The sequence below is a fragment of the Balaenoptera physalus genome, assembly GCF_965194825.1.
Source record: "Balaenoptera physalus genome assembly, chromosome: 17".
Lineage (NCBI taxonomy): Eukaryota > Metazoa > Chordata > Mammalia > Artiodactyla > Balaenopteridae > Balaenoptera > Balaenoptera physalus.
Genome location: NC_138895.1, coordinates 60,276,470 through 60,288,767, shown reverse-complemented (window position 1 = coordinate 60,288,767; position 12,298 = coordinate 60,276,470). Strand labels below are relative to the sequence as shown.

General features: G+C 31.6%; 1 protein-coding gene and 1 long non-coding RNA gene across 3 annotated transcripts in view; one reads left to right on the top strand and one right to left on the bottom strand.

Moving 5' to 3' along the window:
• Positions 1–12,298, top strand: part of CSMD3 (CUB and Sushi multiple domains 3) — a 1,197,521-nt gene that overhangs the window by 844,422 nt on the left and 340,801 nt on the right. For both annotated transcript variants that reach the window (XM_082433293.1, XM_082433292.1), the window contains one exon: positions 9,201–9,392. In XM_082433293.1, coding sequence (XP_082289419.1) covers positions 9,201–9,392 — 192 coding nt within the window. The remainder of the gene's footprint in view (positions 1–9,200; positions 9,393–12,298) is intronic.
• The window catches only part of LOC309646713, a 728,077-nt gene that overhangs the window by 633,254 nt on the left and 82,525 nt on the right, over positions 1–12,298 (bottom strand). The window lies entirely within an intron of this gene.

Sequence of the window (12,298 nt, the reverse complement as noted above, 5' to 3'; positions counted from 1 at the left end):
TGATATACTGCCTGATATGCTTCAGTTACTGCTGGGAGCAAAATCAAGGTTTTGTTCATGAGGGAGAAGAAAAGAAGAGCTATTGAGAAGACAGTGTACAGTGTCTACTATGATGTACAGCTGTAACAGATCTTCCAAAACATAATAAGTTCAAAGATATTGTATTAATAGATGCCTCTGTGATTAATGGTGTCATGGAAGTCCAGAGACTCTTGAGTGCCTAGAAAGGAAAATCATTTGGCTCACCCATTATTAATAGTTTTAGTTCTATTATGCTAAGAAGACAGTGAGCTTCTTTCACTTTCCTTAACCAATAAATAAATTACAACATACCTGGTATGAAAATGCTACACCACATTTGAGGGGAGAAAATTTCCCATTCCTTTATTTTTCTAAAGCAAATTAAATCTCTTCAGTCTTCATCCTTTAGAGTTGTCAAGAAAAATCTTACTTAGTCTTTTGTAGAGAGATCCTTCTTCTCCCAAATTAGTTTCTCGGTCAAGTCTAGTTTGATTTAGAGAACTGAAGCATGGAGAGCTATGCTGGTTGAATGTAAAACCTCTGTGACAAACTTGGTCAGACCTTGACTAACATTAGGGAATCCAATTGCTCTTCCATCCCTCCAATTTCTCAGAATTAACTCCCTCCTTGAGTCAGGCCACTCTTCCATTCTTTTCAAAAATGGCTAACAATTACACTTGCCCTTGAGAAATTTGAAACTTATTCCAAATAAAAATCTAGATGAGGCATATTTTCAGGTGCTTTATACAACATAAAGTAACTAAATATGTAGTTGTCTTTCCTAGAGGGTATAGGGGAGTAAAGTGAGAGAAAATTACTATTGCCGCCTTCTAAAGTTGGAAGAACAGGTCAGAAATTAGGATCTCAATACAATATTCTCCCTAAAACATCACTCTGCTCTGGATAATTCGATAATAGAACTTAACAAAACCTGATAGGATACTCTGATCAGATCCCCTCAGCCGCTCAATACACGTGCAAGAATGCATTCCTAAATCTGATGTCTTTTACTGTGTTTCTCTCTGAAGGCTTAGTGGTAGAAATGTCATTTCTTTTTGGTCACATGTCTTGTCTTCCCTTTTATTCCTCTATTGGAATTAACTTATTAATGTGAAAGTTATTCATTGGATCATAGGTTTAAATTTTGTGTTTCTCCACTGGAATGTTTTGTGCTCTGGGAATAAAGAGAACACTGAAGAAGACAAAGTTCCTGCCCATATGAAGCTAACTTTTTAGTGAGACAAGACAGAAAAGAAAGATATGAACAAAAGATAAGAGAACTGCATTTAGAAATAATTTGTAACAGGATGATAGGATAGATAGGTTTACTGTACCCAGTTTGTTCAGGGACTGTGTCTCAGGAGGTGTCACCTGAATTGATACCTGAACTATAATAAGAGATCTGAGGGTAGAAGGTTCTAGGCAGATAGATCAGCAAGTACAAAGGCCTAAGAGACTTCAGCTTGAGTTATTTGGCTGGAGCTGTGTAAGCAAGGAGAATGGGACAAAATGAGAGGTAAAGTTTGAAGCTAGGCAGGGGTGAGGTGGACTATAGTAAGGGACTTAGATTTTATTTAAAAGGCACACAGAGACATTTACCATTGTTAAAACATTAAATATAAGAGTTAAAAATAATACCTAACATTTATCTACTACCTACTAGATACAGATATAACTCTATGAGGGAAGAACTATTATCCTCAGTGAGAAGAGGAGGAAAAACAAAGCACAGAAAAGTTGTTACTTGCCCAAGATGACATAACTCATAAGTGCAGATATGGAAATTGAGCTGAGGGCCTCTGTCTCTAGAATTTGCAAGCCTAATCACTATACTATATTACCTCCAATCCAAGTTTTGGATATTTTATATTTAAAATTCCATGGATTTACATCTTTTTTTTTTTTTTTTACTGTTGAAGTAGATGTAAAAATAATAATAATTTTTTAAAATGTTAATGCAATTCTTCCTAAAGAAACTTTTGTCATTTTATGCCTAAGAATCTTAATGCTTTATTATTGGCCAAATTTACTATCAAAAAATGATTTAGTCCTAGTATCTCTTATGTTGTTCATGAAATCTTTAAACTCTATTTCTTGAAAATATGCTTCATTGCAGATTCTTCTGGCTCTATTTATTTCTAGTTAATCCACTTTCATTCAGCAGAAAGGAATTGGGTATTTTAAACAATCATCCAATAAAGAGCTAAATTTCACCTTTTTGATAGATTATAGCATTGTCTTCTCAAAAGCTGATCTGGCAAAAGTCCGTGATGCCCAGCCATTAGGCATTACCTCTGGGCCCAGATGTCTTCTTGTTATCACCTCTGCACATTTAATTTTCTAAAAAGCCCATTTGAAAATGTCCATTATCCCAAGGGTATAGTTCAGCTATATCTGAATGTTCTTAGCCTTTGAGTTTTGTTGCTTGAAATCGTTTAGTAATCCACACGGAACATGGCCATTTCAAATTTTATATTCAAATTAAAGATGGGCAATAGCTACTTTGTGATGACATTTCTTGCATACTAGCTTTATAAATATATAATAAATTACCCTATTTAAACTCTTTAACTTAGTTACCAATATGGTCTTGACAATGTTAACCATGAAAAATAATCAGATGACCTATTAACTCTAACTTTACTCTTAGTATATAATTTATTCAGTGCAAATGCAAGTAGAAAATAAGTAAATTACACGGAAGCAACAATGTTACTCTATGTAAATCTGTATCCTATAAACTACTTAACAGGTACATTTGGCATTTCTATTACTCTTTAAATCTTGAAAATTAACCAGGCAATAAAGGAAGTATTGACTAATGCTGCATTATATAGTACAAGGTATTCTAACTAAAATATTGAAGAAATATTTCTTGATTACCTGTCATTTATATATACAATATTGGATATAATTTCTTCATGTTAGAATAACAGAAGAGTCATCTTCATAGCCTTCACATCCCAAAAGCTTTGTAAATTTTGAGCTTAAATATCTAATGACCTACTAACTTACTCCTTATATAATATTAACTTCTGGCAGATTGAAGACATATGCAAGTCTCAAAACTTTAAAACGCTTAGAAAAAAATGTGGCCTAGAATAGCTGTGTCTTTAAGGCGAAGAAAGATTTCTCAAAGAAGATACATGAGCAAAAATCTGTCAATACTCAGGAGCATTCCTGCCCTTCTAAGCACTTCCCTTAAGTGTAGAGACTAAAAATCTGGCACTGCATTACCCCTGCCCTTGCCAGCCAAGATCTCTGCTTAGATTCTGCCAATTAAAGGCAAACATGTGAGAGCTGAAAGGTAGGATGGATAAAGAAGCCATTATTTTCCACCAGCATCTGCAGGCAAGAGTGTGGTGCTGGCAGGTGGTTATATGTGGCAGCAGCTTCCCTGAACTCCTGGATTCTTGAAAACCAGCAGTGATCTTCTGACCTTCACGCCCTCTGAATTTCTTTGTATTTTCCCTCTAATTTCTTGTATTGAATTTGAGCAACTCAAAATATCTAAGTGGCTTCTGTTTTACTTACCAAGTCCCAGTCCTTATTATTATTTTTACAAATCTCTCTATAGGGAAATATACCATAAACAAAAAATTTAAATGATATATTTTAGAAGGAGATATTTACAATATAATAGAAAAACATACACTCCATAGAAAGGAATCCTACAAATCAATTAAAAAATATAGCCTAAAAGAAAATATGGGCAAAAAAATTTCACAGTAGAGGTAATTCCAGTAACAATAAGCAAAAGACAAAAAGTGCTTGATAGAAATTAAGAAATGAAAATTAAAGCCAACATAATTTTCTATTGCATGTTCGCAAAATTGGTAAAAATTAAAAAGCGGTATGATACTAAATGTTGATAATAATTTGAAGAACTTGAAACTCACGAACTTTGGAGAATGTAAATTGGTATAGTCACATAGGAGAAATTTGGTGATATCTAGTAAAATTCATTTTTAGATATGTCTAGGTTGAGCCAATTATGCATATACTAAATTTGGCTGATGGCTAAAAATTAACATTCAGGCAGAGCTGAATCCCACTATCTCAGAATGATGTACAAATTTAAGATGTACAAGACACAAACTAGCATATTTAATAATATCACTTACTTTTTCATGCCCAAAGATTAAACTGTGGGAAAGGCTTTGAGTAACATATTTTCTAGTCAGAACTTTATACATGGGATTTAGAACAACAGCAATTAAAAAGAAAAAATAATTATTTACCCTATCTCCTATTCCTCCAGTTGGAAATGCAAAGCAATCATTTCACAAGCTTTTCTGTTTGTTTAAACTGTTAACTTCTTTTTTTTCTTTTTAAATACTTGCTGGAAAAGTAACTGTTCTGAATGATTTTTTCCAAAATTTGACTACACTGCTACTATTGATATATTTATATAAATGGCTAATTTACATATATAATTTGATATATTATAATTTATATAAATAAATTACATTAAAAGTTACTTAACAAATAGAATTAAAAAGTTAAATTAAATGTATATAGCTTTTCAAGACTCAAAACTGTAAGGATTGTCTTCTTAAAGCATTCTTATAAAGTTGGTCATTTCAAAGTTTGATATGTCTGATTATTAGTTTGATTAATGAGAAACAAGTGTGTCAGTTTTTTGATTAGTTTGATTAGTGAGAAAAAAGGAATGCATAATTTTTCTTCAGTGCTTTCTTCTCCTTATTTTCCTTATGTCTGAACCAAAGAGGATTATCACAGTGTTATGTATGGTCGTGGATTATTTTCTGCTTGTGAATTTTAAAATGACATTCTGCCTTATATACATCCTTATTTAAATATAAAGAATTCTAAAATAAGACTTTTTCTTGCAAGACTCATGGATTAAGTGGAATTTAATAACCAAATATTAAATATCATTCTTAAAGATTATTCTGCTAAATATTATGTATTAAATCCACCAAAGAATTCTATAGAGCTTAAGATTATGGTAGAATATTGCTTTATTATTTAAACTTTTATTAAGGTTTTTGGTTTAAAAAAGGATATATTTCTCTAACGTATTTATCTTATTACTTTCTCAGTTTCCTTATTAACAATCTAATTCCCTTTTTATTTAGCAATTTGAAAGTTCTTACTTTTAGTACATAAAATTAACATATCTTCATTCACCATTCAATACTCTAAAATTTCACTTTAACAGTATTAAATATATACTTACATTTTAGGTGGATTTCAAAGAAATTAAAGCATATAAGGACCTTCTTATTTTAGTTACATCAAAAATGCTTACTTACATTCAAAAAGTGATTTTCAGATATCATTTATATTTCTAAGCCATCTGCCTTATTGTACTATTGCTACTATTTTGCTAACCAGATATAACATCACCCTATGTGAATGCACAATTATTCATAAACAAATTGAATAGAAATTATGTTGACGCAGGGGTTGAACTATTTATCTTTCATTGGCCAAGGCAGAAGTTAAATAGGAGATTAGCAGATTTTGATTTAGCCTTGAGGAGAAAATGATCTATGAATCCCTACGTGGTGCATACACCATAGAAACACTTGCATATGTGCAAATGGGGACATAGAAGTATAGCATTTTTATAACAATGAATAATATAAGCAATATAACAATATAAATGCCCATGAGCTGGAGAATAAGTAAATCAATTTTGGAGTATACCTCCAATGGAATATCATTAGTAGTTAAAATGAATAAAATGTGTGTGTATGTGTGTGCGTAAATATAAAAGTAAAAACACAATGCTGGGCAAAAAATAAAGGCTTAGAAGACTTTTATTTTAATTGTATAATTTATGAAATGTACAGATGCTTGCAAATCATACTGTATATTGTTCATAGACATATAGATATGTGTTAAACATATAAATTATGTGTGAAAATAATACACTAATTGAGAATATTTGCTAGCTCTCAGTAGGGAAAGACCAGAAAGGGATTGGAGACAGACATAAAAGGAGTTTTAACTTGTTTTGCAGTATTTATTTCTTAATAACAATATTAATGTGAATATGAACCAATTAATGTAAATATTAATCTGAAAACTAATCTGAATTAATATTACTATTAATCCGAAGCAACTATCCAATAGCACCAGATGGTGACGTTGTTGTTTTATCCTTTCTACTCTCTTGTAGATTTCAAATAGTAACTTTAAAATGTTAGAAATCCTTAAAGAAATCTGCTATATGGTGGCAGGAAAGGAATTAGATCTCAGTTTAAGTTATTCAGCAAGTCAAAAGGATTTAGGTAATTGAGGATTTGCAGTTCATTTTGTGCTCTAGAAATTTTCATTTCATCAGAGTATCAAATTTCACAAGGAATGGTGAATATTTATAGTATATATTTTTTCATACACATCTTTATTTGTCAGTTTCAAGTATTTGAGCTTTTCAATGAAAAGACTGGCAGCTGAATGTTTCCATAAAGATAAGACAGTTCTGAATATTTATGAATAAGCAACAATAATTCCACCAAATTGGACTAAATTATGTTGTGCTTTGTAGCTTCTATACTGTTGTCCATGTGCATTTTAATCTACAATGCAAAGTATTATAAATTATCTTAATTTACAAAGAATATCTCCATTATACCTCATCACCAGCAATTGCCAACCACATTTACAAAGCATTCAAATTAAGGGAGGATGAATTTGGTAATAAACCTTGAAAAGAGAGCTTGATTGCCATTTTTATTTTGATAAATGATATGTGGTAAAACTCAAAAGTGGCTGAATCTTGAATAATAAACTGAATATTATGTCTGGTAAAAGGAATTCAAACTTGTTATTTTCAAGCAGGGACATTTTAAATATAGTGTTAAGTGTGCAGATCCATACAAAGTAGTATGTCCTAAAAATTTTGTTACTACTTCTGTTGTTTCTACTTCTGTTTTTGAAAGACTGACTTGCTTGACCATGTACCCTTTATATCTCATATATGTCATAATTTGAGTTAACAACTTCTAACCTCTTGTATGGCTCTGTTTCTGAAGCTGTTTGCATTTGCCTTATTTTAACATATTTTCACCCAAATGAGGGTGTCACAGATTGATCCATATAGGAAATTCCTGAAGGTTTTTTAACTGTCTCATAAATTTCAGTTTCTCAACAACATTATCTTAGCTTATTTTTCAGTTGTCTCCTAGAGATAATTGCCTCTAAGAAGCACACTCATTTATGAACATTATTGAACATCTGTTATGTGCCAGATTTTGTGCTGGGTAGGCATTGTGGGAAAAAGAAAAAAAGTGAAATAAGTCCAGTCTATAGGAAAACAAAGAAAAGAAGCAAATGATTGTAAATTAATTAAGGTGTGTGAAATAATTCTGTTGGTTAACAGAGGAGGGAAAGATGAAGAACCCCTAGAAGAGACTAGGAAGAGCTCCTTATGTTCTCCAAGAGCTAATGCAGCCCTTAACATACAGAAATTATAGTATAAATTCAGTACTTCTAGCTGTACATTTCTGGTAATTTTATGTTTATTATGACACTCTAGGAAGTCAGTACTATAAATTAGTGATTTGTCATCAGTGAGCTAATACATCCTTTTTTGCTTTCTAGTTCAAATTTAGATTAATTTGGTCAAGGATCTGTGCCTACAAAAGAGATACAAATCTCTTTTTGATTATCATATGATTTAAGATGTACATAAAAGTTGTCCTTTTGTCAAATATTATTTGTCTTGAAATCACAGACTTCCCTAATTCATGAAGCTATCTGGAATATTTATCATAGTCCTCTAGTCCCAGAAGCTATAATTGATATAATTTAGCACCTAATTATTGTTGGTGCATTCATTATATCTTACATTTATCATACATTTATGTAATTTGTAAAACATTAAGGGCAGAAGAATTCCTTAGCTAGGGAGCTTAGATTTTGATAACTAGTGTCATGTTTGATTTACATTCTGAAGTACCCTTTTCTAGTTCTTTCAGTATCTTAATAGTGAATTGTGCTATGACAGTTTTTTAATATTCATCTTTATTAATTTTATTCTGAACATGCACACAAAGTGTTCTGGATCTACAGAGATTATTATCATTTAAGTGATATAATTAATAATAATGATAGTAATAATAATAACTGTGTCAGCATCCCTTTGACCCAGTCCTTACCCCTGTAGTAACACGATGAAAATCAGATGGAAAGATCTACACGAGTGACCAGGGACAAGGAATAAAGAAAAATGCACGTGCTGTGCTTAAGATAGTTGTCTTTAACTCCTCTCCTGAAAGGAGGAAGAAAAAAACTGCTCTTTGGAGATGGGATAGAAAGAATTCTTGGTTTTTATTCTAACCTTTGGAATGTAAATTTAGGGTTTCAATAGTCAGATTAGCCCCCTGTGTCTCCAGTTTTTATAATCTAGAGATGTCTGTAAGGTTCTGGGTCTCATTCTTCCTTGAAATGTAAACACAAACCCCCTTCAGAGTTAGGTTCATCTCTGCAGTTCTCTCACTACTCAAACAGTTGTAACTTAACTTCTCAAGTGTTACACTTAGCCCAAGATCACAAGTTTCCAGCAAAAGTCATGTGGAAAGCCCCAACCCTTTAGAAATTGAAAATATGTTCTCTACACCCTACTCTTTTTTTTTTTTTTTTCCTTGTGAGAAATTTTGAGAATCGTACATTCTGGAGAAGGCAGAAAATAAAAATTCAGAGTTCTTCAAACTGATTACTGTGTTATATTGACTCTTGATAAAGTATATTTTAAATATAAGGCTATTTCACTTTCTTCTAAGACTGTAAAAGTAAAGCAGTCTAAAGTTATATTTGCAGTGGAGATATTTGTTACTTGGACAGTTATGATTTCACATATTTTGTATGGATTTTAATTTTTCATTATTTGATCATAATAGTTACATTGGTCAGAATCTGTTAGCTGCAAATCACTTGAAGCAGGCAAGAATCTTACTACTATAAGTTATGATATAGTCATATAGACCATGGGGTAGCACTGCTAAATTTGAATAATACAACAAATTCTAATTTTTGAGAAAAGAGCTCTCTATGGTGGCTGTAAACTAACAAAATTAAATACGGTAAGAGTAATAAAACCAGGAAAAAGTATGTACTCATATAAAAAAATATAAAAAGGGATGATTTGTACAGTTTTAAATCTTCCTGTTAAATTTTGTCTTTAATAAACTTGTATTTTCTCATAGGTTTTGAACTTTCACATTGTGAGGATCCTGGCATTCCACAATTTGGATACAAGATCAGTGACCAAGGCCATTTTGCTGGTAGCACTATCATTTATGGATGCAATCCAGGCTATACTCTCCATGGAAGTAGCCTTCTCAAGTGCATGACAGGGGAGAGAAGGGCATGGGACTATCCTCTGCCATCCTGTATTGGTAGGATACTGCTTTAGGTTTTCATGAAATAGTTCTATGGAAGTGTTATTAAAATATACTGTACCTTTTCAAGTTATTCAGTCTGTCTACACACAACTCATACTTTAATCAAAAAGTTAATGAATTCATAGCTCAGATTTGTGGAGAGTGAGAGGGTTCTTTTCATAATCTTACCAGTGAGTACATTCTCTTTTTTGGGTAAAAAATGGTTTGAAGCCATTATGTTTATCTTATCTTGATATAAAGTTTAACTCACTACAAAAATATGCTGAAACTCTTAATCATACACATTTATTGAATCACATTGACCAGTTTTGTTTTTTGTGTTTTTTTGGGGTTTTTTTCAGATTTGTTTTTATATACAAAATTATTGCTTATGCTGGTGTCAAGGTGGATTAAAAAACAGTAAACTATTCTCAATAATTTCAAAGTCTTTATTTATACACTTTTTCAAAAACTAAAAATGCATATGTTTTTCTTATGTGTATGTATCATGACATAATTAAATGAATTTCAGTAACAAAAGACAATGTGAGAGTCAGTGATATCAGATATATTGCCTACATGAAGCTATAGATTGATCATTTTCTCTCTTGTTTGTACAGCCGGAGTACAATTTTATTGCTACCATCTTTAGATTGATTAACAAATAACTGGGTATTATGTGAGAAGCAGGGTGGATAGAAAAGTGTTGATAAAGACATCTGCTTTTTTTTTTTCTTTTTTTGCTCCAATATCAAATAGGTGCCACGCTGGAATACTAGGACAATAAAGATATTTAAACAATATCAAAACATTTAAACAAAACACTAACTCCTCAGTAGGGAACAAACATGATTCTTTAGCAATTCTTATTTCTTAATGGCATTTGTGGAAGCACAAATCCATTCTGTGTCAGGCCCATATGGATAAAATTGACTTAAACTTATTTTTTTTTAACAGCTTTATTAAGTTGTAATTGATATCTTAAAAAAATGCACATGTTTAATGTATACAATTTGATGAGTTTGGAGACCTGAACCTTTTGAGATAAATTTTAATGTTTGTTAGTTGATATGGTCAACATAGGAATCTCCATAAAACTTGAAGGAATTCAAATAGAAAAAAAATGAAATGCTAGTTATTAGAGGTCTTGCAACTAATTGCAGTGTTTTTGATGACATGAGTCTTCTATTGGTTTATTAAAACAGTGATTCACACAGAAAGCAAACATACTTTTATCTAACCAGAATGCAATTATAGTGCTTTCCTTTCAGATGGCATCTGAATTTTGGATAGATTATGAGGATAATACTACAGTAACAACCTAAATTGACAAAGCTTGAGATTCTGGAATATGACCAACAATCAACCCACTGTCATTGGTTATGAGAACAATGTAGCACTGATTAGTTCTCTCTGAAGTTATGTTCTTTGATGTGAATATGAAATATATTCAGAAAATCATTAAGGGTTGCAATAGCACAAAAGTATAAACTTGTAAATACTGACTTGCCATGTTGTCTTTAAAATTTAAATCATAAACAAATACATTGAAAAACATATATTTTCCTTATATGTTGAACCAAGGTGAAGACATTTTTCATTTTTTGGAAAAATTTTATGCAAATAGGACATTTGGTCTGGGATCAGAAAGAAGATTTTAATTTTGTTTGCAATGAATCAATGCACTTTATGTTTATGAATCTGCCAACTCAAAATTTAGTGACTTGACACTGCTCAAGATTTCATGTGAAGGGTAATCTTTTTTTTTTCTAATGATGGTTGATCAGGAATAACAGCTGAAACAGTTGGACACATGGTGTGTCATGCTATGACTTCCATGATAACAGGAGATGAAATTCTATTTTAGATGGTGTTCTTTACTGGCAATAATTAATAGCTTTACCACCTGGCCTAAAATCATAATTTTCTATGCCCATTAACCTTAAATATCTATTATGATTATATTTTTGCCTTTGCCAAATAAGAAACTTTTTCTCAATTATATGGATTATTTCTAGGTAATTATGTTTCTGTAGCTTATACATTGAGCAAACAAAAATTAATTTTTGAGACACCATAGCCAAAGAACTTTAACCTGTACACCTTCATTTTTATCTACAAATGTAAGACTTCTGTCAGAATATGAACCCCAGTGTTATGGTATATCACACTGGTTCATTTGAAATCAAAATACCAATAATATTTGTAGCAAAGAAATATGGAAAAAGAAAGAGGTATGTTTAAATTCAAGATAAACACAGTACCCAAAATTCCAGTCTGCCTTGAAGTTGCTTAAAAATTAATCTGGAGGAATGAAGTGTCAACTGTGTTTTCATAAGAAATATATGCCAATAATAGTGATAAATCATTAAAATGATGAAAAATGAATTATTATAGTTATAGAGTTCTAGGTTGTCCAACAAAGTTTTTATTTAAAAAATGAGAAAAACCTCAATAAGTGATGGTAACTTCTTAAGTACAGATATCTTTTCATTTACTTTAAAAATAACTTAAGTTTATTATTATAAATTAAATTAAGCTAATGTTGCAATACAAAATAAACTTGCTTAGCCCTCTGTAGGTATGTGTATCAGTTAGGGTTCTCCAGATAAGAAGGATCAGTAGATCTAGATACAGATCTGTCTGTCTATCTGTCATCAAGAAATGTATTTATTTTGAGGAACTGCCTCATGCAGTTGTGGGAGCTGACAAGCCCAAAATCCAGAGGGAAGGTCAAAAGTCCAGAAACTCGGGCAGGACTTAATGCTGCAGGCTTGAGGGAGAATATCTTCTTGTCTAGAAAACTCCGCTTTTCCTCTTAAGGCCTACCAATTTATTGGATGAAGGCTACCCACATTATCAAGGGTAATCTTAAAGTCAACTGATTGTAGATGTTAACCAGGTCTATAAATAGCAATACC